Consider the following 27,539-nt stretch of genomic DNA (forward strand, 5'->3'; position numbering starts at 1 on the left):
TGATCGTTTTATGATCGGAATAAGTACACTGAAAATCCACAGCCTGTTTCCAGTCATTCAACCGGGTCAGGAATGGAATGAATAAGCCCCCAGCTAGCGGTGAGGATATGAATTGTGCCTGCTGCCGAAGCCTGTCACACTCCTCTGGGGCAATGATTAATGAATGACAAATGAAATGATATTGAAGAGTGTTGTTGGAATTAATGATGACGGGGAAAACCGGAATATCCAGAGAAAAACCTGTCCCGCCTCCGCTTTGTCCAGCACAAATCTCACATGGAGTGACCGGGATTTGAACGACGAAACCCAGCGGTGAGAGGCCAGTGCGCTGCCGCCTGAGCTACGGAGGCTCCTTATAAGTACATTATGAACAGTAAAACCAATTGATCTCACCTCCGTTTTCACCCCACCGCGGTTAAGTTGATTTACCTACCAATGTTCACGTGTGTTACCTTCAGTTTTGAAATATGAGTATTCCCATAAAACTAATTCACTTTTTTCACTTACTTTCACCTTCCCTCCTTTAAGTGAATTTTCTGGCAAAAAGTATTTGTTTCTTTAATAGTAAAGGATCTTCTAAATACCTATTATCTTCAGTTTTTGAGATATGTGCCCTCATGAAACGAACTCAATTCCTTTTCACACCCGCCCCCAAAGATGATTCACCACCCCAAATGCGTCATTTTATTTTTAAAGAAGATCTAAATACTAATTTTCACGTCTGTAGCAACTTTAGTTTTTATTAGATGTAATCATCCTGGTGGTGTTGCAAACAGCCAAGCTCATGGGGAGGAGGAAAATGATGTTGGTGAAATTATGCTTGAGGAAGTGGAAAGGATGGTAAATAACCTCCATTGTCATAAGGCAGCAGGAATAGATGAAATTAGACCTGAAATGGTGAAGTATAGCGGGAAGGCAGGGATGAAATGGCTTCATAGAGTAGTAACATTAGCGTGGAGTGTTGGTAAGGTACCTTCAGATTGGACAAAAGCAGTAATTGCACCTATCTATAAGCAAGGGAACAGGGAGGATTGCAACAACTATCGAGGTATCTCATTGATTAGTATACCAGGCAAAGTATTCACTGGCATCTTGGAAGGGAGGGTGCGATCAGTTGTTGAGAGGAAGTTGGATAAAAACCAGTGTGGTTTCAGACCACAGAGAGGGTGTCAGGATCAGATTTTTAGTATGCGCGAGGTAATTGAAAAATGCTACGAGAGGAATAGGCAGTTGTGTTTATGTTTCATAGATCTAGAGAAAGCATATGACAGGGTACCGAGGGAAAAGATGTTCACTATGCTGGGGGACTATGGAATTAAAGGTAGATTATTAAAATCAATCAAAGGCTTCAGTGAGAATTGATGGTAGAATGAGTTCTTGGTTCAGGGTACTTACAGGGGTTAGACAAGGCTGTAATCTTTCACCTTTGCTGTTCGTAGTTTACATGGATCATCTGCTGAAAGGCATAAAATGGCAGGGAGGGAATCAGTTAGGTGGAAATGTAGTAAGCAGTTTGGCCTATGCTGACGACTTGGTCTTAATAGCAGACTGTGCTGAAAGCCTGCAGTCTAATATCTTGGAACTTGAAAACAGGTGCAATGAGTATGGTATGAAAATTAGCCTCTTGAAGACTAAATTGATGTCAGTAGGTAAGAAATTCAACAGAATTGAATGTCAGAATGGTAATACAAAGCTAGAACAGGTTGATAATTTCAAGTATTTAGGTTGTGTGTTCTCCGAGGATGGTAGTATAGTAAGTGAGATTGAATCAAGGTGTCGTAAAGCTAATGCAGTGAGCTCGCAGTTGCGATCAGCAGTATTCTGTAAGAAGGAAGTCAGCTCCCAGACGAAACTATCTTTACATCGGTCTGTTTTCAGACCAACTTTGCTTTACGGGAGCGAAAGCTGGGTGGACTCAGGATATCTTATTCATAAATTAGAAGTAACAGACATGAAAGTAGCAAGAAATTTTGCCGGTACAAACGGGTGGGAACAATGGCAGGAGGGTACTCGGAATGAGGGGATAAAGGCTAATTTAGGAATGAGCTCGATGGATGAAGCTGTACACATAAACCGGCTTCGGTGGTGGGGTCATGTGAGGCGAATGGAGGAGGAAAGGTTACCTAGGAGAATAATGGACTCTGCTATGGAGGGTAAGAGAAGTAGAGGGAGACCAAGACGAAGATGGTTAGACTTGGTTTCTAACGATTTAAAGATAAGAGGTATAGAACTAAATGAGGCCACAACACTAGTTGCAAATTGAGGATTGTGGCGACGTTTAGTAAATTCTCAGTGGCTTGCAGACTGAACGCTGAAAGGCATAACAGTCTATAATGATAATGTATGTATGTATGTATGTATGTATGTATGTATGTATGTATGTAGATGTAAGTACCCTCATACAATTAATTCAATTAATTTTTAATTTTTCACCCCCCCCCCCCCCATCCTTCATTGGATTTTCCGAGAATATCTGTTTCTTTACTTTAACAGGATAGTCCAAATACCAGTTTTTACATCTGTAACATTTTATGTTTCTAAGATATACTGTAGATATAATCATTCTAAAAATTCACCCCAATTTGTCACTCCTGTTTAACCCCCATTAATTAGATTTTCCAAAAATAAAAAAATAAATGTTTCTGTATTTTTAAAGGACATTCCATATACTAACTGTCTGGTCTGGAATATCTTCAGTTTCTGAGATATAGGTATCCTCATTAAAGACATTCAACCCCTTATTCACACTTTTCACCCCTCCTATTGGGATTTACAGAAAACAAACAAACAAAAAAAAATACGTGTTCTTTTATTTTTAAAGGAAATTCTAAATATTAATTTTTACATCTGCAAACTTTTGACGTTTTGAGATATAGATACACTCATTTTTAATATTCACCCCCCCCCCTTCCTTTCACCCCCCACTATTTGGATTTTCTAAAAACAAAAAATACATGTTTCTTTGTTTATAAAGGACATCCCAAATACTGATTTTCAGGTCTGTAACATCTTCATTTTCTGAGATATAAGGATCCTTATTAAAGGCATTAAACCATTTTTCACCCCTTTTCACTCCTCCTATTGGGATTTTCTGAAAACCAAATAATACGTGTTTCTTTATTTTGAAAGTAGATTATAAGTACCAATTTTCACATCTGTAAACTTTGAAAGTTTTGAGATATAGATACACTCATTTTAAAAATTCACCCCCCTTTCAACCTTCCACTATTTGGATTTTCCAAAAACAAAAAGTCCATGTTTCTTTATTTTTAAAGGAGATCCCAAGTAACTTTTTTCAGGTCTGTAACATCTTCAGTTTCTGAGATATGACAATCCTTATTAAAGACATTCAATCATTTTTCACCCCTTTTCACCCCTCCTATTGGGATACTCCAAAAAGAAAAAGATACATGTTTCTTTATTTTGAAAGTAGATTCTAAGTACCAATTTTTACATCTGTAAACTTTGAAAGTTTTGAGATACAGATACACTTATTTTAAAAATTCACCCCCCTTTCAACACTCCACTACTTGGATTTTCCAAAAACAAAAAGTACATGTTTCTTTATTTTTAAAGGAGATCCCAAATATCTTTTTTCAGGTCTGTAATATCTTCAGTTTCTGAGATATAAGTATCCTCACCTCCTCTGCGAACCATGTGACCTTGCCGCGGTGGGGAGGCTTGCATGTCCCAATGATGCAGATACCCGAGCCGCAGGTGCAACCATATCGGATGGGTATCTGTTGAGAGACCAGACTAAAGAATGGTTCATCAAAAGGGGTGTAGCAGCCTTTCGGTTGTTGCAAGGGCGGCAGTCTAGATGATTGACTGATACGGCCTTGTAATAATACTCAACATGGCTTAGCTGTGTTGATGTCCGACTCGTTGGCTGAACGGTCAGCGTACTGGCCTTCGGTTCAGAGGGTCCCGGGTTCGATTCCCGGCCGGGTCGGGGATTTTAACCTTCATTGGTTAATTCCAGTGGCCTGGGGGCTGGGTGTTTGTGCTGTCCCCAACATTCCTGCAACTCACACACCACACATAACACTATCCTCCACCACATTAACACGCAGTTACCTACACATGGCAGATGCCGCCCACCCTCATCGGAGGGTCTGTCTTACAAGGGCTGCACTCGGCTAGAAATAGCCACACGAAAAAAAAAAAGCTGTGTTGATACTGCTACACGGCTGAAAGCTACGGGAAACTACAGCCGAAACTACCTCCCGAGGACATGCAGCTTTCTCTGTATGAATGGTGTACTCATGATGGCTTCCTCCCGGGTAAAATATTCCGGAGGTAAACTAGTCCCCCATTCGGATCTCCGGGTGGGGACTACACGAGAGGGGGCGATCATCAGGAAGATGGATATTGACATTCTGCGAGTCGGAGCGTGGAATGTTAAATGTTAGAAGTTTGAATCGTTGTGGTGGGTTAGAGAATCTGAAAAGGGAGATGGATAGGCTAAAGTTAGATGTAGTTGGGATAAGTGAAGTACGTTGGCAGGAAGAACAAGATTTTTGGTCAGGTGACTACCGAATTATCAACACAAAATCAAACAGGGGAAATGCAGGAGTTGGTTTAATAATGAATAAGAAAATAGGGCAGCGGGTAAGCTACTACGACCAGCATAGTGAAATAATTATTGTCGTCAAAATAGGCACCAAACCAATGCCCACCACAATAGTGCAGGTCTATATGCCTACTACTGTAGCGGATGATGAAGAAATCGAAAGAATAATGAGGAGATAGAAGATTTAATACAATATGTAAAAGGTGATGAGAATCTAATTGTGATGGGAGACTGGAATGCAGTGGTAGGCCAAGGAAGAGAAGGTAGTACAGTAGGAGAATTTTTATTGGGACAAAGGAACGAAAGAGGAAGCCGGCTGGTTGAATTCTGCACTGATCATACTTGGTTCAAACACCACAAACGACAGCTGTATACGTGGACGAGACCTGGAGACACTGGAAGGTATCAAATAGACTTCATTATGATTAGGCAGAGATTCAGAAACCAGGTATTGGATTGCAAAACTTTCCCAGGAGCAGATGTGGACTCTGATGACAACTTGTTGGTCATGAAATGCCATCTGAAGTTGAAGAAATTGAAGAAAGGAAAGAATGCAAAAAGATGGGATCTAGACAAGTTGAAAGAAAAGAGTGTGAGGGATTGTTTCAAGGAACATGTTGCACAAGGACTAAATGAAAAGGCTGAAGGAAACACTATAGAAGAAGAGTGGAGAGTCATGAAAAATGAAGTCAGTAGGGCTGCTGAAGAAATGTTAGGAAGGAAGAAAAGATCAACTAAGAATCAGTGGATAACTCAAGAGATACTAGACCTGATTAATGAACGATGAAAATACAAGAATGCTAGAAATGAAGAGGGCAGAAAAGAATACAGGTGATTAAAGAATCAAGTGGATAGAAAGTGCAAGGTAGCTAAGGAAGAATGGCTGAAGGAGGAGTGCAAGGATGTCGAAGGCTGTATGGTCCTGGGAAAGGTAGATGCTGCATACAGGAAAATCAAGGAAACCTTTGGAGAAAGGAAATCTAGGTGTATGAATATTAAGAGCTCAGATGGAAAGCCACTTCTAGGGCTTGTATCAAGGTAAAGATGTAGATAATTTGGTTCTGGAACATGAAGAGGCTGTTGATGCTGATGAAATGGGAGACCCAATTTTGAGGTCAGAGTTTGACAGAGCTGTGAGTGACCTAAGTAGGAACAAGGCACCTGGAATTGATGACATTCCCTCTGAATTACTGACTGCCTTAGGAAAAACCAGCATGGCAATGTTATTTCATTTAGTGTGCAAGATGTATGAGACAGGAGAAGTCCCATCCGATTTTCGGCAGAATGTTGTTATACCTATTCCCAAGAAAGCCGGTGTTGACAGGTGTGAAAACTACCGCACCATTAGTTTAGTATCTCATGCCTGCAAAATTTTAACACGTATTATTTACAGAAGAATGGAAAAACAAGTTGAAGCTGAGTTGGGAGAAGATCAAATTGGCTTCAGAAGAAATGTAGGAACACATGAAGCAATCCTGACTTTACGTCTGATCTTAGAGGCTCGAATCAAGAGGGACAAGCCCACGTACATGGCATTCGTAGATCTAGAAAAGGCATTCGATAATGTTAATTGGACAAGGCTATTTATGATTTTGAAGATGATAGGGATCAGATACCGAGAACGAAGAATAATCTACAATCTGTATAAAAATCAGTCTGCAGTGATAAGAATCGAGGGCTTTGTAAAAGAAGCAGCAATCCAGAAAGGAGTGAGGCAAGGCTGCAGTTTGTCCCCTCTCCTTTTCAATGTTTACATAGAACAGGCAGTAAAGGAAATCAAAGAGAAATTTGGATAGGGAATCACAGGCCAAGGAGAGGAAATCAAAACCTTGAGATTTGCCGATGATATTGTTATTTTATCTGAGACTGCAGAAGATCTCAAGAAGTTGCTGAATGGTATGGATGAAGTCTTGGGTAAGGAGTACCAGATGAAAATAAATAAGTCCCAAACAAAAGTAATGGAGTGCAGTCGAACGAAGGCAGGTGATGTAGGAAACATTAGATTAGGAAATGAAGTCTTAAAGGAAGTAGATGAATACTGTTACTTGGGTAGTAAAATAACTAACGATGGCAGAAGTAAGGAGGACATAAAATGCAGACTAGCACAAGCAAGGAAGAGCTTTCTTAAGAAAAGAAATTTGCTCACTTCAAACATTGATATCGGAATCAGAAAGATGTTTTTGAAGACTTTCGAGTGGAGCGTGGCATTGTATGGAAGTGAAACATGGACGATAACTAGCTCAGAAAGAAAGAGAATAGAAGCTTTTGAAATGTGGTGTTACAGAAGAATGTTGAAGGTAAGATGTATAGATCGAATCACGAATGAAGAGATACTGAATCGAATTGGTGAGAGGAGATCGATTTGGCTAAATTTGACGAGAAGAAGAGATAGAATGATAGGACACATCTTAAGACACCCAGGACTTGTTCAGTTGGTTTTTGAAGGAAGTGTAGGTGGTAAGAACGGTAGGAGTAGACCAAGGTATGAATATGACGAGCAGAGTAGAGCAGATGTAGGATGCAATAGTTACGTAGAAATGAAAAGGTTAGCACAGGATAGGGTGGCATGGTGAGCTGCATCAAACCAGTCTATGGACTGATGACTCAAACACAACACAAGTATCCTCATTAAAGGCATTCAACCCATTTTTCACTTCTTTTCACCCCTCCTGTTGGGATTTTCTGGAAAAAAAAAATTTGTGTTTCTTTATTTTGAAAGGAGATTCTAAATACCAATTTCTACGTCTGAACACTTTTACAGTTTCGAGATATAGATTCACTCATTTTAAAAATTCACCCCCCCCTTTTCATGTGTTTCTTTATTTTTAAAGGAGGTTCCAAATTTAAATTTTTATGACTATAACATCTTCAGTTTTTGTGATATAAGTCTCCTCATAAAAGGTGTTCAACCCCTTTGTTCCAACTTTTCACCCCCTTCATGGGATTTTCCGAAAACAAAAAAATACGTGATTCTTTATTTTTAATGGAGATACCAAATACAAATTTTTATTACTCTAAACCTTTACGTTTTTGAGATATAGATATTCTCATTTTAAAAATTAACCCCTCTTTTCACCTCCTTAGCGACGGAATATCCAATAATCCTCCCTTAGCATGCACCTACATATTAATATGAATGTATCCCCAAAATTTAATTTCTCTATGTCCAGTAGTTTCGGCTTGGCGATGATGAATCAGTCAGTCAGTCAGTCAGTCAGTCAGGACAAGTTATTTTATATTGAAACGGGAATGCCCTGCGAGCATTCACGTTCATATATTTCTTGAGGGGAACTCGCTAACACCCGGCTGTATGCATTCAAAATGAGCGCCGAGCGCACAAGCATTGTGGGGCACAGCATGCAAGCAAGCGCTGATCCAGCGTGCCATCCAAGGCCAAGTGACGTCACACCGAAATATCTTTTCGATTCTATGGCAGTTCATCACGAACGGAAGGTTAAGTCATAATTTCGAGAACGTTGCCTTGTAGGTCTGGACAATAAATGCTACTACCCAAAATTCCATTAAAATCGGCGGAAGGATGGCCGAGATATGAATTTTTTAAGATGCTCACATTTACAGTCTCGCCGTCCAACCTTGGGCAATAAAAGGAGGTTGCCAGCCTTCAGTGTGTCAGTGTGTCACTGGATGTGTCAGTGTGTGTGCGAGCGAGCGCATCATCGTGAACCAGTCGCCTCGCTATGTAATACGGTTTGTTACTTTGTCCGGTTTAGGACCGGGGTTCGAAAGTACGTAATACTAGTGTTGAAAGCCTTCTCTGTGGACTCTAACTTTGCATGTAAACGAAAGCTTATTCTTGTTAATATCAGTCTGACAAGCTGTGTAACGTCATTTTGTTTTGTGAACTGTGTAATTGAAGAGACTGTACATTTTGAAACTGTGCTTAAAGGAGGGTATAAAGACTGTGCTTTAGTTGTTTCCTCTACAAGAGACTGTGTTAGACTATTTTGTAAGAATTGTGCCCTAGTGACAGGACACTTCTTTTGTGGACAGTGTCACTTTATTTCATAAAGAACAGTGCCTACTTCTCTTTCGAAGACTATGTCAATCACTCCGTGAGAAAAACAGTGTCGACATTTTCTTTTCATAGAACTGTGCCAATCTTCATTTTTAAAAGACTGTGTCAATCCGTTTCACAGAACTGTGCTAATATTTACTTTCATAAAACTGTGCCGATATTTCCTTTCAAGGACAGTGCTGATTCGTGGAATACGGTACCTTTATTTCTTTTCGAGGGACTATGTCAATTCCCCTCATAAAGACTATGTCTAAATTTACATGTAATATTGTGCCTCAGTGATAATTTTACCTCTGAGAAGTTACATGATTTTTGTTAAAACTGTTTCTTTCTGTCTTCACAGAGACTTTAATTTATTTCTACGAGTGAGTGTGCTAGGACATTGCATGTACTCATTACAAACAGTGCAGAGACTGTGTCCGAAGGACTTAATTTATTTCCTTTTGAGATTGAGAGAAATGCTAAACCATCATATCTCAGAAAGTTCCAGATTATTTTCATTGCTTATCATTTCAAGTTCGATAGTGCCTATTGCATTATTCTCACAGAACTGTGACTTTGAATTCATCTTTTTTTTTTCAAAAGTACATCCAACACCATTTTCAGTGGAACCTATTCGACCAGCAAACAGTGTCTCACCTTAATTCGCAGTGCAGTGCGGTAGAGAAGTGTCGTATCAGATTCCATTGACATTCTGTGCGAAAGTTCTACATTTCTCTGCTCCTTTCATGGGACTTAGTGGAATACAAAACCCAACAACTATTCCACGCTGCACTGTCATCAGACGACCGCCCCAGGTTCGAGTCTCCTTCAACATCAAGGGCTGACAACAGCCGTCGGTCAACACCGACAACGTGGGACGACGCCTCCTCCACATCTTCAAGGGCATTCAAACTATTCGTCTGTAAAAGGTGCTATAATTTCTATGCATTTCTTTTGGATAAACTGCAAGTTCCACTTTAAATATGAACTTATTTCACTACCCTTCTCTCGTAGAAGCATGAATCGTACACGCCTTGGCGTTATCCATGCTCTCCGCAAAACTGATGTACGGGCATTCCTGTTTCAATATATATAGATTTATGTGTACCTACTGCAAGAACATGTGACGTGATATGTTGAAATGGACAATGGATTCATGTTCATTGACTCAAAATTAGTTAAGACCGCCTCTCACACAACTTACCAAAAAAAAAAAAAAAAAATTACTTCAAAATGCTGGGTAGTCAAGCGATAACATCTTAAAAGACTTTTATGTATGTGTATGTTTTATGTATCTGAGTACATACATATCACAATTTCACTATACTATTAATATCATTATTTTTAAACTGTGTACAGTGTTTTCAATGTACCACGTTTAATGGCAAGAATTGTAGGTACCTTTGTAAGATTTTAATTTTTTCAGCTAAAAATGGCATAATTGCTTTGAAACATATCCTATAAAATACAGGGACATTATTTTATCTATTCAGGGGATTGTTGCTTGCCCAGTTGCCTGCATTGTGAGCCTGTCTCCTCCTAAGTACTTTGCCGTAATGCAGCCAGCACTCACCCGGCACTGAGTCATAGAGTGTTTTCCCACACGATTTTTTATATTTTATGAAGGTATATGTATATACATTCACTCACGTAATGAAAATGGCATTAGAACAATGCAGCGAGCACTCAATACATGAACACTGGACTAGACAGTGTAGTCTCCCAAGTAGCAGTTTCCCTATCTGTTGTTTACATAGACTTTTCTTAAATAATTGCAAATAATTTGGAAATTTTATTGAACATCTCCCATGGTAAATTATTCTAATCCCTAACTTCTCTTCCTGTAAATGAATGTTTGCCCCAATTTGTCCTCTTGAATTCCAACTTTATTTTCATATTTTGATGTTTCCTACTTATAAATATATCACTCAAATTTATTCGTCTACTAATATCATTCCATGTCATCTCTCCACTGACAGCTCAGAACATACCACCTAGTCAAGCAGCTCGTCTTCTTTCTTCTGAGTCTTTCCAGCCCAAACTTTGCAACATTTTTGTAACGCTACTCTTTTGTTGGAAATCACCCAGAACAAATTGAGCTGCTTTTCTTTGGATTTTTTCGAGTTCTTGAATCAAATAATCCTGGTGAAGGTTCCAACACTGGAACCATACTCTAGTTGGATCTTACCAGAGACTTAAATGCCCTCTCCTTTACATCTTTACTACAACCCCTAAATAACCATGTGCAGAAATCTGGGCCCTTCGTTTACAATCCCGTTTATGTGATTACGCCATTGAAGATATTTCCCTATATTAAAACCTAGGTACTTACAGTGATTGCCATAAGGAACGTTCATCCAATCAATACAGAAATTAAAACTGAAAGGACTTTTACTATTCGGTAAACCCACTACCTAACTTTTAACCATGTTTATCATCATCATCATACCATTGCCTGCTTTCCATCTCACAACACTGTCAAGGTCATTTCGCAGTTGCTCACAATCTTGTAACTTATTTATTACTCTTTACAGAATAACATCATCCACAAAAAGCGTTGTCTTGGATTCCAGTTCTTTACTCCTATAATTTATATAGGTACATAAGAAGAAAACATAAAGGTCTAATAATACTGCCTTGAGAAATTTTGTTCATAATGATTATGGGATCAGATAATGCTTCACCTACTCAAATTCACCGAGTTCTATTTTCTAGACATATAGCCACAAAAATTAAAGACTAGAAAAGAAGGTGGAATTGTTAAGATTTCTGGGGATATGCTAAAAACAATGGATTGGGATGTAATACCATATCTGAAGCACTTATTTGAGATCTGTTTGAACGAGGGAGTTATACTAAATGAATGGAGAGTTGCTATAATAGCCCCTATGTATAAAGGAAAGAGTGATAAACATAAAGTGAAAACTACAGGCCAGTCAATTTGACAGATGTTGGTTGTAAGCTTTGTGAAACCAGTCACTCTTTTGTCCTGTCCAATTGCACTCATTCTTGCCAGTAGTCTCCCATGATTTATCCTAACAAATGCCTTAGATAGGTCAGTTGTGGTACAGTACATTTGACTTCCTGAATCTAAGATATCTGCTATAATCTACTGGAATCCTACAAGTTGAGCTTCAGTGGAATAACCTTTCTTAAACCCAAACTGCCTTCTATTAAACCAGTTATTAATTTTACAAACATATTTAATATAATCAGATAAATGGTTTCACAAAGCTTACAACCAACATCTGTCAAATTGACTGGCCTGTAGTTTTCACTTTATGTTTATCACTCTTTCCTTTATACATATGGGCTATTATAGCAACTCTCCATTCATTTGGTATAACTCCCTTGTTCAAACAGAAATCAAATAAGTGCTTCAGATATGGTACTACATCCCAATCCATTGTTTTTAGCATATCCCCAGAAATCTTAACAATTCCACCTTCTTTTCTAGTCTTTAATTTTTGTATCTCATTGTAAATGTCTTTTTTTATCGTAGGTAAATTTCAATACTTCATTATTATTAGTCCCTCCATTATCTGGACAATATCCTTGTAAACAACAATCTTTTACATTCTGTGGACTGAAACTTCTGCTTTCTGTAGATGCTCACATACACACTCCCCTTGTTCATTAATGATTCCTGCAATGTCATTCTTAGAACCTGTATCTGCCTTAAAGTACCTATACATACACTTCCATCACTAAAATTTGTATGACTGGGCAAGTTGGCCATGCAGGGGCCTGCAGCTGTGAGCTTGCATCCGGGAGATAGTGGGATTCGAATCTCACTGTCGGCAGCCTTGAAGATGGTTTTCTATGGTTTCCCATTTTCACACCAGGCAAATGCTGGGGCTGTACCTTAATTAAGGCCACGGCCGCTTCCTTCCCACTCCCAGGCCTTTCCTATCCCGTTGTTGCCATACGACCTATCTGTGTTGGTGCGACGTAAAGCAACTGGCAAAAGAAATATTTGTATGACTGCCAATTATGCTTGCCATCTTGTTATCCGTAGTTGACCTCTTCGCTAGATTCAATTTCCTTGCACTGTAAATTCCTTCAGTTTCTCCTTATTGCACAACTATTTCTAAATCTCTTTCTAACCTGCACCTCCTTCTTGGTAATTCTCTTTTATAATATAGTGGGTCTTTACCATTCGATACCTCCTTTGAAGGTACATACCTGTTTTCAAATTCCTCAACAATTGCTTTAAATCCATCCCAAAGTCTGTTCACCTTTTTATTTACCATTTTGCACCGATCATAGTTAATTTTTAAAAAATCCCTCATTCCTGTCGTATCAGCCATTTGGTACTGCCTATATTCCTACTTTGAAGATGTTTCTATCACATTTATTTTTCACTGTGATAAAAACAGCTTCGTGACCACTAGTACCATCTATTACGTAAGTTTCTCTATAGGGCTCGTCAGATTTTACCAGCACCACATCTGGAATTTTTTTTCCTCTAGTTGATTCCATCACTTTCTGATTCAATTGTCCTTCACGTTTGTTGGTCGTGCTTCCTGTTGTTCACATTACCTTCCCTATTGACATTTCGTTAATTGAGATCACCTGCTACAAACACATTTCTTCCTGTATCATTTTCCACGTAACTGATTATCTTTTCAAATAATTCTTAATAGTCCGCCTCTGCAGTGTAACGGTTAGTGTTATTAGCTGCCATCCTCGGGGGGCCGGGTTCGATTCCCAGTACTGCAAGAAATTTAAGAATGGCAGGAGGGCTGGTATGTGTTTGAAATGGTACATGCAGCTCACCTCCATTGGGGGGGTGCCTGAAAAGAACTTCACCACCTCGGGATGATGACACGAGTTTGTCCGGCTCCATGGCTAAATGGTTAGCGTGCTGGCCTTTGGTCCAGAGGGTCCCGGGTTCAATTCCCAGCCAGGTCGGGGATTTTAATCTTCATTGGTTAATTCCGATGGCTCGGGGGCGGGGTGTGTGTGCTGTCTTCGGCATTAGAATTCATCACCGGAAGGGCCCCATTCTCATAGATGCACAGGTCACCTATATGGTTTCAGCTCAAAAGACCTGCACTCGGCCTCTTCGGAGGCCACACACCATTAAATTAAATTCCAAATCAGCATCTGCATCATGCTTTCCAGGTCTGTACACTCCAAAATCATCAAGTTGATTATCTTTAGATATGAGCCTTACAGCTAGAATCTCAAGTTTGTCATCTTTAACTTTCTCGTAGCTTACAAATCCTTCTTTCACCAGAATGAATACCCCCCCCCCCTCCTACCATTCCTATCCTGTCTTCTATCATACACACTCCAGATCTGTGAGAAAATTTCTGCATTCATTATACCATTTCTCAGCCATGATTCAACTCCTAGTTCAGTATCTTGTATTTATCTATTAAATTACTTAATTCTATTCCTTTCTTTACAATACTTCTACAGTTCAACACTAACATTTTTGTCATCCCTACTTGATTTCCAGATCCTTGTACCCATATCACTGCTTCTTAGTCCACTCCGTTTCCCTGAATATATCTCCCTGTAACCCTTCTAAACAAACTTCCTAACTTATATGTACCACTGCTGTTCAAGTGAAGGCCATCTCCTACCCACCCATTACGATCTATAAATCTCACTCCCAATTTCCCACGTACACATTCCACAGTCTCATTTAAATCTCCAATTACCCTCCAGTCAGTATACCTCCTACAGAGTATCCCACTGATAACAATCTCTGTTTCCTTAAACTTATTCTGTGCTGCTGTAACCAGATGCCACACATCCCCAACTATGTTAGTACCTATTCCTGCTTGCCATACATTATTGGTTCCAATGTGGAAAATTACCACCTTCTCCTTACTCTTCTCCCTCCCTTTTTTCTCAATATCTGTCTTAATCTAATTTCTGGATAACATTCTACCCTGGTTCCCTTTCCTCCACACACTTCCTCCACTTCCCTGAGAATTGAGTTACCCATTACCAGAGCCTGAACCCCTTCCTACTCATTTGATCCCCTCCTCTCCTGGTCTCTCTTAATTTTTGTGATGCCTGCAGAACACACTTCCACCTCCCTGTTCTTGCTCTCGCTACCCTGTTCCACCTCTCCCTTCCTATCCTCTACTCTACATTTCCCTTTCCTACTCATCCCTTTCCTCTTTCCCTGCCCCTCTTCTGTACCACTTCCCTGATCTCCATATTCCCTCTGCTGATCAACCTGCAGTGACTCATACCGATTCGTCACTGATACCTCTCCTGGGCTCACTGCCTGAGGAAAACCCTTAGCCTTTGTTTTCCTTGACTTTAAAACATTAGCCCACCTGTCTTTCACAACTTCTCCCCTTCCTTCCCCTTCTTCTTACCTACCTACCTACCTAGCATATCCCGTACACAGATTGAGGGAGACCTGTCTTTATTTCTGTCCTCCATTACAAGTCTAATTATCTCCCTCAAACTTGCTATCTCTTTCCTCATCTTCCTTAGGTCCCTCTCACTCCCAAAGTCCATACACCTGCCTCTCTCAGCTTCTTTTATCTCTTCAAAGAAGAGCGTAAATAATATTTTAAGAGGATAACTATAACTGTATGTAGAGCATTTGATGAAATGAATCCATGAACAGTATTCTTACACATAGATTGTGTAGGCAAAATCAGGGTGGAATGGGATACAATCTTAAAAATGAATTACTGTGAGTAGAAACTTAGTTTTGGTATCACCAAAAAGTTTATTAAACATCATGCAAAAAAATTATAACTAACAAGGTTTCTTTCTTAATTCTTTCTTTTTTGATTTAAAAAATATCATTTATCTTGTTCCGTCCCCTTTTTGGGCTAGAAAAGAACAAAGTTTAATTTTAATGAAAATGTGAATACAGAAAGTAGCAAAAAATATAGTTTTAAAAACTGTTTGCATTCTCATACTAAAGTTCTCATGCAAAGAAAAATAAAATAAAGACAATAAATAAATTTAAAAATGTTTTTGTCCCAGCCCTCTCCTAGCTCCCTTCTTTTCTTTCCCGGAAGGAACTAGTGAGTCAACTAGGAGCTCCCAGCCTGAGAGCATAGTGTTTTCTCTTCATCTGGTTTTCCCATGCATCTTCTAGAACACAAAAGGGGGATGTTCTGTCTGTGGCTGAGCTCCAAATATTCTAGTACTCCATCATCATGATATATAAAGGATACCAGCCGCTAACAGGGAGTTGTTGTTGTGTTGGAGTGTTGAGTGAGTAGTTGGACTGGGGCGCCATTGTTGGCTGTTCCACCTGAGTCTGAGCATCTTCATGCTGAAGTACAAAGAATGGAGTACTGTGTGTGTACTACCGAGGACTGTAGACCATCATGAAGCCTGTGTTTCGAATAGCTGGTGTGAGTAGAATTGGAGCAGTGTTAACTGTCGTTTATTGTAGTACTGGCTAGTACCATTGAGTTGTTGCTGTGGTGTGGCTGCTGTTTAGTTGTCAGTGTTAAGTAGTTCACTGTGTTTGAATGAGAGAGTGGTGGACTTTACTTGGAGTCGAGCCAAGGAACAGTCAACATGTGTTGTGGAGGTCAACAGCCCTGTGTGGAGCTGTTGTGTGTGAACGGACTGAGTGTGAGAGTGAAAGTGAAAGGTGGACCCTTGACAATAAGGATTATTGCCCGTGACTGAACAACTGAAGTCTTGTCGTGAGAGACTTGTAAATAGACAGCAATTAGTGGAGTCTGGTCATTCATGATTGAATAGAATTGTGTGTGTACTTACTGGCTCATCCTAGAATTAAATTAGATTGATAAAACAGACAGTGATTTATTTGTAACAATATTGTAACTAACTTTATGGTTCTTTCTTAACATTTTAAAAATGTGTCATTTTTCTTGTTCTGTCCCCTGTTTGGGGTAGAAATAGCACAAAGATTAATTTTAAGGGAACTTGTACATGAACATCATAGAAAATGCACCAATATTTGCTTATATTCATGGTACTCCTGCTACTGAAGTTTAGATTGCACAAGGTTATATTATTGTGATAATTTCACTATACCTTCAGAAGTATTTTAAACCCATAAAAGTTGTTCTTTCCCAAATCAAAAGACCTGCATCTGGCGAGCTGAACTTGTCCTCGGACACTCCCGGCATTAAAAGCCATACCCCATTTAATTTTACTGAAACCCCTCCATGCTTAATGACTGTAGTGGATGTGCACTGAGGTCAACATATATGCATAGCGTTGTTGTGGTTGAGGAGAAGAAGTCTTTTGATATTCTTCTTATCACTGCGATGCGTAGATACACTTTATATCCATTTCCACATCTCATCAAGACTGTGAATTTTGATTTGTACCTATGCTCTCGAATACTACGAAGAATATTATAAGACTTCTTCTTCTCATATATTCCTACAGCTAAGTGAACTAACTTTTTACAACAAAAGTGTTTTCAGGAAATTCTAAAAACAATTTTTCATAATGTCAAATTTCTATGTTTTAAGACCATCTTTAAAACCACTGTGTTTCAAATACTCTGTTATACATGCAATATGGCTGACGATGACTTTTAGATAGGTCGAAACCAGTCCCATTAAATGTTTACTTAATAAACAATATTTAATTTGTATTGAAAAGGTGGAATAACTCACTTATTATTTTAATTTGGTTTACAAGGAAGAGCATAGAGTTGTGGATATGATTTTGGGTTAAGAAGACAAGAAAGCGAGTACAGGTCTTTGGTTGTTTCGCTCTTAGGAACCTCTTATGACAAGCAGGGTTCACAGATAATGCATAATTTGAATCCACCGACAGGGGAGATAAAGAGTTAAATAAGTGTTTCCACAAAAGAATGGTAAGGCTCATGAATTGTGAGAAGACTGAAGACATTCTGGATCTCTAATCTGTGGTGTAGAAGTAGTGGTGGTGGTGGTGGTGGTTGTTGTTTTAAGAGGAAGTACAACTGAGCAACAATCCTCTATTAATATTAATCAAAGGGGAAAGTGGAAGGGATTCGACACGTCAAAAAACGAGAATATCGGCTGATGAAAGACAAGAGCTACGAAGGGCATGAAAATGAAAGACTCCTCAGGCCTCATGAATCTAATACCGTCTGGGAAGGAAAAGAACAAGAGTTGACCAAAAGAGGTCCGATAGTATAGATGCAAGTGGGGAGCTGGGCAAAAATGGAAGCAATGCCAGGACTCAGCTAAGGGCCTTGTCGTCGCCAACCCATCCTCCCAAGTCAAGAGCCCCAGGTGCCCGTTTTAGTAACCTCTTACGACAGGCAGGGATTCCTTGGGTGTTATTCTACTGCCCCCACCCATCGAGGATGTGGTGTAGAAGTAGTGTGCCTGTTTCTTATTCCAAGCCCCTATGTTTATTTTCTGGCTAGTTCAAGGATTTTAATTCTGGACTGAGGAGTAGAATGGGGTTCACTTGATACAATTTTCTGAAGCTCTTAGTTACAAGAAGAAAACGCAGAGTGAGAAGATGATGCTACTGACCTAGTATAGATGGACAAACACTGGTTGGTATAGTTACAATGGTGTCTGGAAATTGATGATGCTAACTCCACACAGACCCCCAGCCCAGAAACATATCCATGTCCAAGTACAATATTTATTACCAAGAACTGCTTCGTGACTAAGAGCGGTCGACGTTGAGTTGTCAAGTTTCAGTAATACAGATACCGGGGTCGGTAGATGCAGAGTGGGTCACTGGCCATAGGTGGCCGCAGCTGGTCCGTGTTCGACAGCTGTGCACTCTGACCAGCCAGCCGAGCAGAGGAGGGGTGGCCACGGCTCTACCGTGGCACTGTGCCTCTTCATTCGGGAGACCGGACAGGGCTGGACCTCACGGCTGGCCCCAACCGTCGGCTGTCCTGAGAATGGCTTTCTGTAGTTTCCATTCTCCTGCACTAAGGCGAATGCCAGGACAGTTCCTAGTATAGGCCATGGCCGCCAACCCCCAGACCTTTCCCGTCACAAATCTCCCGGCCTGAGAGATGGCGTCACCATCTAAGAGGCCCGCCTCCCCCCTTCAGGGGAGAAATGAAAACATTTTAGTTGTAGGCAGCATGATACAGTATCATGTCTATAAGAACGGGCCGTGAAAGCATCAATGGCAAAAATAATTTATATGTACTGGGTATCATTAAATGTTGTTGTTGTTGTTGTTGTTGTTGTTGTTGTTATTATTATTATATTCTAAATTTTTGGAGATAGAATAAATTTAGGTGGGGATTCCCGTCCCGAACTCTTACTGCTTCATCCCTCATCTGATTAAGTTCTGCTGTCAGCATGGGCGCTGTTTTGAAGTGATCACTTTTACTGGTCACTACCAAGTATTTATCTTCACTTTTTGATGTCATCTTAGGCCTCTTATGAAAATGACCCTTATTACTTATTACTTTGAGTAGACACATACTTCTTGTCAGGATACTGTAAACTTCCCAAGCTCAAATTGATTCAGGGAAGTCAGCTATATTGGATGTCTGTATGAGGTATGTTTTGAACTGTCAGTGGTGAGTTGGCGTGGAATGACATAAGTAGAAGAATAAGATTGATTGATTGATTGATTGATTGATTGATTGATTGATTGATTGATTGATTGATTGATTGATTGATTGCAAAGTGTACAGCCGGGATGGCCAACCACCACTTCTTAGGAAATCGGAAAAGTACCTAATCTTGGTTATTAATTTCTAATACAAACTGCCATCTTAATTGGTTATGGATTATATTTGTTCAGAATGTTTTCTCTTTAAACTCTGTTTTTCCTGCTGTTCAGAATGAAAATTTAATTTTGGACAGAAGATGTTTACGCCCCTTGAAAAAAATAACAAGAACAACCTCCACCATCACCTCATGATTAAAAAAAAAAATAACGAATGCAAGATACCGTACCACAGCAAATAAAATATAATATAGAATAAACTGAAGTACCGGTACCTAATTTAACTATATTTCGATCACAGTTTAGAAATACGTCTAGTCCTATGTAGAATACCTTAAATATGGCCCCCTACTCGTTAGTTATGCCTGTTCGTGGAAGAGTTACTGAGACGTAAAGGCAGTGGCGTCGCCAATGGTGGTTCCTGTGAAGGGGGGGGGGGGGGGGGCATTCCATGAAATTTTTACAAAAGAAAATAAACAGACTGACAATAAACTAGTGAAAGTCGACTCAATGGGTTGGCTCTTTTAAACATTCACAGAGACATAATTGTAAAACGAAGAGATCTCTTGAATCTATTTTCTAAGAAGCCTTGAAAGTTGGAGTTTAGGTTGTAATCTGACATTACCATTCGCTGTAAAACTGTTGGCCTTGGTTATATTGTTCTTGTTCTGTATTTTAATGAAATCTGATTATCAACGTAATTTACGTGTACCAGTGTCTTTACAATGGCACTAAAAATGAAATGACGTATGGCTTTTAGTGCCGGGAGTGTCCGAGGACAACTTCGGCTCGCCAGGGGCAGGTCTTTTGATTTGACCCCCGTAGGCGACCTGCGCGTTGTGATGAGGATGAAATGATGATGAAGACGACACATACACCCAGCCCCCGTGCCAGCGAAATTAACCAATGATGTATGCACGCACAACCCACGCACACGCACCTTCATTTTGTTCTATCATCATTTCGTAACTATAATGCCGGGCTGAGTGGCTCAGACTGAGGTGCTGGCCTTCTGACCCCAACGTGGCAGGTTCGATCCTGGCTCAGTCCGATGGTATTTGAAGGGGCTGAAATACGTCAGCCTCGTATCGGTAGATTTACGGGCATGTAAAAGAATTCCTGCGGGACTAAATTCCGGCACCTCGGCGTTTCCGAGAACCATAAAATTAGTCAGTGGGACGTAAAGCAAATAACATTCTTCTTCTTCTTCTTAACCCCCCTATCAGCCGATCCTGGCTACGCTACTGCGTTATGGAAAATATAAAAATAGCGAATACACTTTCATTTTCAAGCTTAACGTGGAGTTTAACACGCACATGAAAAACTGCATCTGACAGTTCCTGTCATGCCGGACCGCAACAGTGTCCGACTGACATAGAAACGTCATTTTTCAAGATTGAGAAAGCATTTTCCGAAATTTTTGGACAGGGAAATATTTTTCTAGGCTGTAGGTTACTCAAATGTAATGCATCAAAATTTAAGGTTTTACAAAAGAATATAACTGCCTTTCATATTAATTTTCTTAGACAAGTGATAAAAAGTAGCCTAAAGACATTTTTCTATCAGGCGACATACCCCGGCTGTCGGCGGTCTTTTCTCGCCATGCTTGCTCACGACCATAGGATTGTCATATTTGACGAGGTTACTTGATGTTTGAATCACCCTTTGTGCCATTATTCTGTATCGTTACTTTTATTACTAATTCGTTCACTTGATCCTACACACGTGTTTCATCAAACTAAGAGCCATCTTGTTTGTTTGGGTTACCATAGCTACCATTCATTAGAGATCCGTTCGTTCTAGACTATGCTCTTATTCGTGCAAACATAAGATGAATCACGGGGAGTAAGCTCACACCCTCTGTAGGTGGAAGTGACTCTCCTAATGGTGCGATTCAATCGATCATCGTTGATCTGCATCCTATCATATGTTTACAGTACCTACCTAGTCTCTTTTTAGAACGATTTCAAAGAACTTGGAAATTCACTTCATAATATTCCATTCCCTTTCCTCTTCCTATAAATGAATATTTGCCCCAGCTTGTCCTCTTGATTTCCAACTTTACCTATGTATTATTATCTTTATTTCCTTTAAAAGCTCCACTGAAGCTTACTCGTCTACTAATGCCATTCCATGCCATTTCAATTCAATCCGTTGAAGCTTTTGTATTCGCACGGTAACATCATCATCATCATCATCATCATCATTAGGGACTGTAAAGTGTTCACCACAAGCGATTCCCTTCGTCTGTATTGATGCTATGAGCAACACTGAAACCACGTCCACAAGCGGCAGTTGACATAACCACTGAAAGGACTTTTCGTTTTAATGCTTTAAGACAATCAAATCATTTACAGTTTGTCAGTCTGTCTTATACTCCCTCAATTATAAAATTGCAGTGTCACTATCTACAAAACTCAGCTGCTTTGTATACATCAGAATTACCGTGCAAACCAGTATAACACTACTTTCTTCTTCGCCAAACACTGAAAAATCCTATGTTATACTTCACTTGAAGGAAACCTTCTTTCCAGTTCGTCTATTAAACCCTGAATCACTGCTCTCTTACTTTGTCAAACTCTATGTATTCACCATCCTCTTTATGTTCGTTTTTATTTGGAAAGTCATAGTAAGACACCGATTCCTTTTACATTGTTGTATTAATGAAAGGTAATCCACAGATTACATCTAAAAAGAGAGCCCGGCAATATATTTTTCTCTGTGACTGTTTTGTGTAGAGCTGACTGTTTTGTGTAGAGCCCTATTAATTTATAACGATCTCTACTACCTACTCAATTTACTTCTAGCAGTTTCCCGTACCTTAACAAGTAGAAACAGTCATGTGGGTCGCTTCGCGGCTCTAACTACAGATGAGCGCAGTAGCGGCACAGTACCAACTTAAGGGCGGTAATAATAGTTTTTTAGGACTCCACTTTGTGAAGAAAACATTACCTGTTTATTCCATTTTAGCCGGCTGAAACTAGGAATTATAAAAAGAAGTGTGATCGCTCTCAAACAGATAAAACATAATTAAAATATTCACGAAATAAAATACTTATCCTCGCACTATGTGGTCTCATTTGTACTTACCTGATTACTTACATATACAATTGTTGATGAGCGCCTGCTACAAAATATATAACGATAATAGAATGAGAATCTTGAATATCTCGAGGGTGTGAGGTAATAAGCTTACTTTGACAGGATAACATATTGGTTCTGGAAAAAGGACATTGACGTTTGGTTTCCCAATTAAAATTTGAGGTTATTTGATTTACCATTGAAATAAAACCAATCCTTGTATTTGATACTAAACAAATTATATTCTTTAAAATTTTGAATTTAAAATTGTGAGACTTTCTGCGATAATTTGAATGATAATATAACACTCTGAAATTGCAACTGAAAGAAACTCTAGGCATTACATTTGAAATCCACTTGACCGGACATTTAAAACTTGTACGAGAAATTTATCTCTCACTGCTCCACTTAACAGTACCTTGAACACTTCGAGTGTTATTATGACGTATTCCTTTGAATTGGTATCAGGTATAGGTATCTCAAACCTAATTTGGTGAAGTACCCTTTTAGTTTCACAAATGAGATATAGCATGACTTGAAAATATAACCACAACCATACTTCACAATCAACTTTACAAGTAATTCACTGATAACTGTTAGTCTGCATTACGATAACTCAATATTCGGCTGTCACCGAACTGACACAAGAACTCGACCGAACAGACACTTCGGACATATAATCCATCTGGTCACTGACGACTACGTATCCATGTCACTGCTTCTGTGGTAAGGCTCTACCTCCATCTGACTCACTGCCCAACTGTGGCCTCACTCTCCATATGACTGACTATCTCACTGTTCACCACACATCTCACTGACCGCTATTGGATACTCCTCCTTATATAGACACTAAATGTCACATGGTATAACACCCACGTCATGGTAAAACAGTCTGTGACAACACTCACACCCAGCTCCAAAGTGTTACAGATTCTGTTGAAATAGCCTCAGGCAGACTATGAACTCCCTAAATTATCTCACGCTTCTAAATGCATACAATGACAGAGCGATGACTTGACAATTACTGTAACAGTATTGTACCATATGCTGCAATGTCTTAAAAAAATTTCACAAATAAATGCATATCCTATATAAAGCAACAAATCTACATGTTCTTAATGATAAGATAACATACATACACATATAATAAAATACAATGAAGCAAGCGATAATTAATTAAAACATAGCGAAATCAGATTATGGAATTGAATCAAATAATAATAGTTACAACAATAATAATAATAATAATAATACACACAATGTATTTCTTTCTTTCTTTCTTTCTTTCTTTCTTTCTTTCTTTCTTTCTAACTTATCTAAAATACATTTGCAAATATGCAGTAGGATATTATAGCCTACATTATCTTTGCAATTATTTACACCTGCAAGTTACAACATTGATAAGTTTTGTACATTCACATTAGCATTGTAATTTTGTCCTGTGGTGTGAGTTTTTCTCAATCCCTGAAAGTATCATTCAAAATAGATAAGTCTTTGGTACATTTTGCATTCATGAACAAATATTCGAACTAATTTTATTATCTATGATCCATAGTTTCACATGTTTATTTAGTTGATATTTTGTTTTCAAGTGTGTCAATTCTGAGGGCAACTTGTTTAAAAATTTGGGAACTACAACTTGCAATGTTCTGGATCCATATTTGTTGTAGTACCTGATGACCTGAAAATAACTTTTATGCCTCAGTCTTGTTCCATGTGTATATTCATTTACAATTCTATATTGTGGCTCCCAGTAATATTCTTGAATTATGTTGTACATATAATAATAATAATAATAATAATAATAATAATAATAATAATAATAATAATAATAATAATAATAATAATAATAATAATACAGAGGAATGTTTGTAACGGGATTTGAACCATTACAGAAGCAATTTGTACAAGCCCTGTTGTTTTATCAGCTAATTCTGTCCTTTATTTTCTTTATTTAGAAGAAATGTAACTGGGTAACCATCCTCTAGCTCAGGGCCTCTCAGGGTGCATGCACTGTGCACGGTACAAAAGACGACTTCGCTTGGTTGACCAGAGTGCAGACCCCCACTCCTCGATCTGGAGCAATAGCGCTGTCTCTCTCATTCCCCACGCCTGTCTCGCTCGCTCCGCCTGTCTCTCTCTTCCTTACTTGCTCCGTAGCGCTTCAAATCCGAGCCGAGTTGAACCGAGCTTAGCCGCGTAGCCCATAGACGAAGCGTTGATCCGAGCCAAGTGGGAATCATGCACTGTGCACGGGACCTCTGCGCCTCGATTTGCACGCGTGAGATTTTGGGCGTTTGAGAGGCCCTGCTCTAGCTATTAAGGGAACGGGTTTCGTAGGTATGGCTTTTACTCCCCTCTCTGGCGACAGATAAAAGAACTAAGACAACGTGGTCGTGGTGGTGATTATCGTACTGTTTTAAGAAGACGTACATCTGGACAACCATCCTCTTTTAACACTAATCAAGGGGCAAAAGATATCTATAGGTCGACGCCCCGAACAAATAGAATAAAAAAAAACACTAATCAGAGGGAAAAATGGAAGAGGTCCGACACTCCCAAAAATGAAGGCATCGTCAAAATAAAAGGAAGGCCCACGAAGGGCATGAAAATGAAAGACTACCTAGGCTTCGCAAACTAACACCATCGGGGTCACAAAAGAACAAGATTTGACCAAGGGAAGTCGGATAGGATAGATAAAAGTGAGGAGCCTGGCACAAGTAAATGGGTGCAATGCCAGAACTCAGCCAAGGGCCTCATGTTTGCCAACCCACGCTCCCAAGTTAAGAGCCCCTGTGGTCCCAAAATGCCTAATACAGTGGATGTATTCTACCGCCCCAACCCACAGAGTATCAAACGTCACTAGTTCTGCTCCGAATGTCATTACAGTACTAGAAAGCATATTTTATGTGCTAAAAAGTGAAAAAATATTTATTTTGTGTGCTAAAACTTAAAAACATTTTCTAAAAAGGTAAAAATATTCTGATATCGCATAACCGCTCGCGTTCAGGAGGTAAATAAATATGAAGTTCTGTATTATATTATGGTGCTACCAAACGTGCTCCTTAAGGCAAATGGATGTCTATGTATGGAAAAGTGCAGTGGGGAATATTAATTTTTGCTGTGCCCGAAAATATATAGTATTTATAAAAAATATATTGTTTTGTTTAAATAACGTAAAAACATTATATCATATTTTGCAAAATACTCATGGGGATTTCAATGCCTAAATCGGTAAAGAAAAAAATATATATAGATACTAAGTTGGTAAATGGTCTGGTCATAAGCAGAATAGGAATGGCATGCGACATATTGAGATATGCATACGTCATTATTTATTTTTAAATCAACTTTCTTCAAGAAAAAACCCCTCCAAAACTAAGACCTGGGTCTCACCTAACCCTTTGTTAGGTGAATAGGCCTATCGACTGGACCACGTCCTAATCTCCCGCATGAATTCAACAGAAATCATGAAACTCAAATTCCTCAAAGGACTAGACTTGGACTCCAATCATTACCCTACTAAATTGTCAGCTGACATGATTCCAGAAAAAAGAAATACAGTATGTCTCAGTTCAGCAGTTGCAGAAGGTCTACTGAAAAGTTTATAAAGTTCGTCTAGTACGCATTCAAAATTATGAACAGCATTCACAACACTAAAAACTTGTTCTGAAACAAGGCACGTTCTATGAGCCATACAATGCACGCTGATCAAGTGCGGAGATATGTTCCTCCTGATTCTAGCAGCAACGCCTTCATTTTGGCCAGTAAACACTGCAACTCCGTCCGAACCAAACCCTACAAGTTTATCTTTTAGCATTTCTACATCTATATCATCTTCTGAAAAAGCTAGGGCAATTTTCTCTTCCAGCGACTTAGCATCAGCATTTTGAACAGGTACTAGCTTATAGAAACAGCAGCAAGCGTCATTCTGTTCGTCAACGTAAGTAATGTACAAAATCAAATGTTTTTCAGAAAACCTATCCGTAGACTCGTCCACAGAAATTGAAAAAGAGTCAGTTACTTTGATAAAATCCACTCATTTTAAACGTACTGTAATTGTTCCGCAATAAAATTGGTCATTGCCGCTGCAGTCTTGTCCGTATTAAGATGTGTCCCCATGTCTAAGCCATTTGCGATCTGTAGATTTATAAGCTCCGGATGATCACGGAAACTCCACTATCTTTTCGCTGCTACATAAACTGACCTTAACACTTTAATAGTTGTATCTAACTTTTCCTTTCGACTTTTCATGAACGAATCACGAGCACTCGCAGTACACGCTTCTAGAACCTGTTTCTTACACATTTCATCCTGCTGCATACAGTGAGAATGAGTTACGCTATTTTCGTGTTTATAAACAGCATCCAGATTCTCCTTTTTATTTTTCCTCATTACACCGTCTTTTGCCCAAGGTAAATCATTAGGTGAAGTTCCTACTATTTTACACACATGTTGCGAATGTTTGACACACAAACTACACATCATTACTTGACGGTCTTCCTCATTGGTAGTAAACAGCAACCAGGATCGATTTTTCTGCCAAGACGTCGAAAACTTCTCGGTTGCCACCAGCATTGATGATCCTGGATTATCTTCATTGCTGCATTCGACATTGTGGTCGCCGTGTAAAGGACACTCCGCAGTCAGCTTATATAACACTTTATCGCATTTGGGTTTTTATTGGATTTTTCCTGCACGCCATCTTCATATGTCACTGATTGAACTTGCGTCGTGACTGGTAGTGACTGTATATTACCATTACTCAGGGCTTTTTTTCTCAGGAGGGAGGGAAATTAAGGAAGAAGACATGGGATTTACCGAACATTTAAGAAAGCATGTAATTTTCATCGAAACCTACTTACACTGAATTCAAAACAATTTCCAAATTTTTGATATGCCGTCATCCTCCTCAGTTCGTTTTCTGGTCTTGCTTTTTGTATCCATGGCTGAATGACGACCTTGTAACAACCAAGTTTTGTCATACTTCGTTGGATCAAATACCGTCAAAGGAGGGCCAACAATTCTTATAAATAGTAATGAGGTAATGGGAGGGTCAACAATTCTTATAAATAGTAATGAGGTAATGGTTTTCACTGACAAATATGATCTTTCTGGAGTCACAATCAAGTTAATCTGAGAAAATCCCCTTTCACACTCACTTGTGTTATAGCTATTGAGTTGAGAGTCCTCCGAACCTGAGAAAGGTCCCTGGGCATTTCTTCTCTGAATTTCAGATGATCTCTG

At 39.2% G+C, this 27,539-nt stretch overlaps 1 protein-coding gene across 1 annotated transcript in view; it reads right to left on the reverse strand.

Annotated features, from left to right (window-relative positions):
- Positions 1–20,885, reverse strand: part of Dnali1 (Putative inner dynein arm light chain, axonemal Dnali1) — an 88,645-nt gene extending 67,760 nt beyond the window's left edge. Inside the window, exon 1 of the mRNA XM_067137176.2 lies at positions 20,787–20,885. Within this exon, the coding sequence (XP_066993277.1) occupies positions 20,787–20,885 (99 nt within the window). The remainder of the gene's footprint in view (positions 1–20,786) is intronic.
- Between the last annotated feature and the right edge of the window lie 6,654 nt (positions 20,886–27,539).

This window comes from Anabrus simplex, chromosome 1 (genome assembly GCF_040414725.1).
Source record: "Anabrus simplex isolate iqAnaSimp1 chromosome 1, ASM4041472v1, whole genome shotgun sequence".
NCBI lineage: Eukaryota > Metazoa > Arthropoda > Insecta > Orthoptera > Tettigoniidae > Anabrus > Anabrus simplex.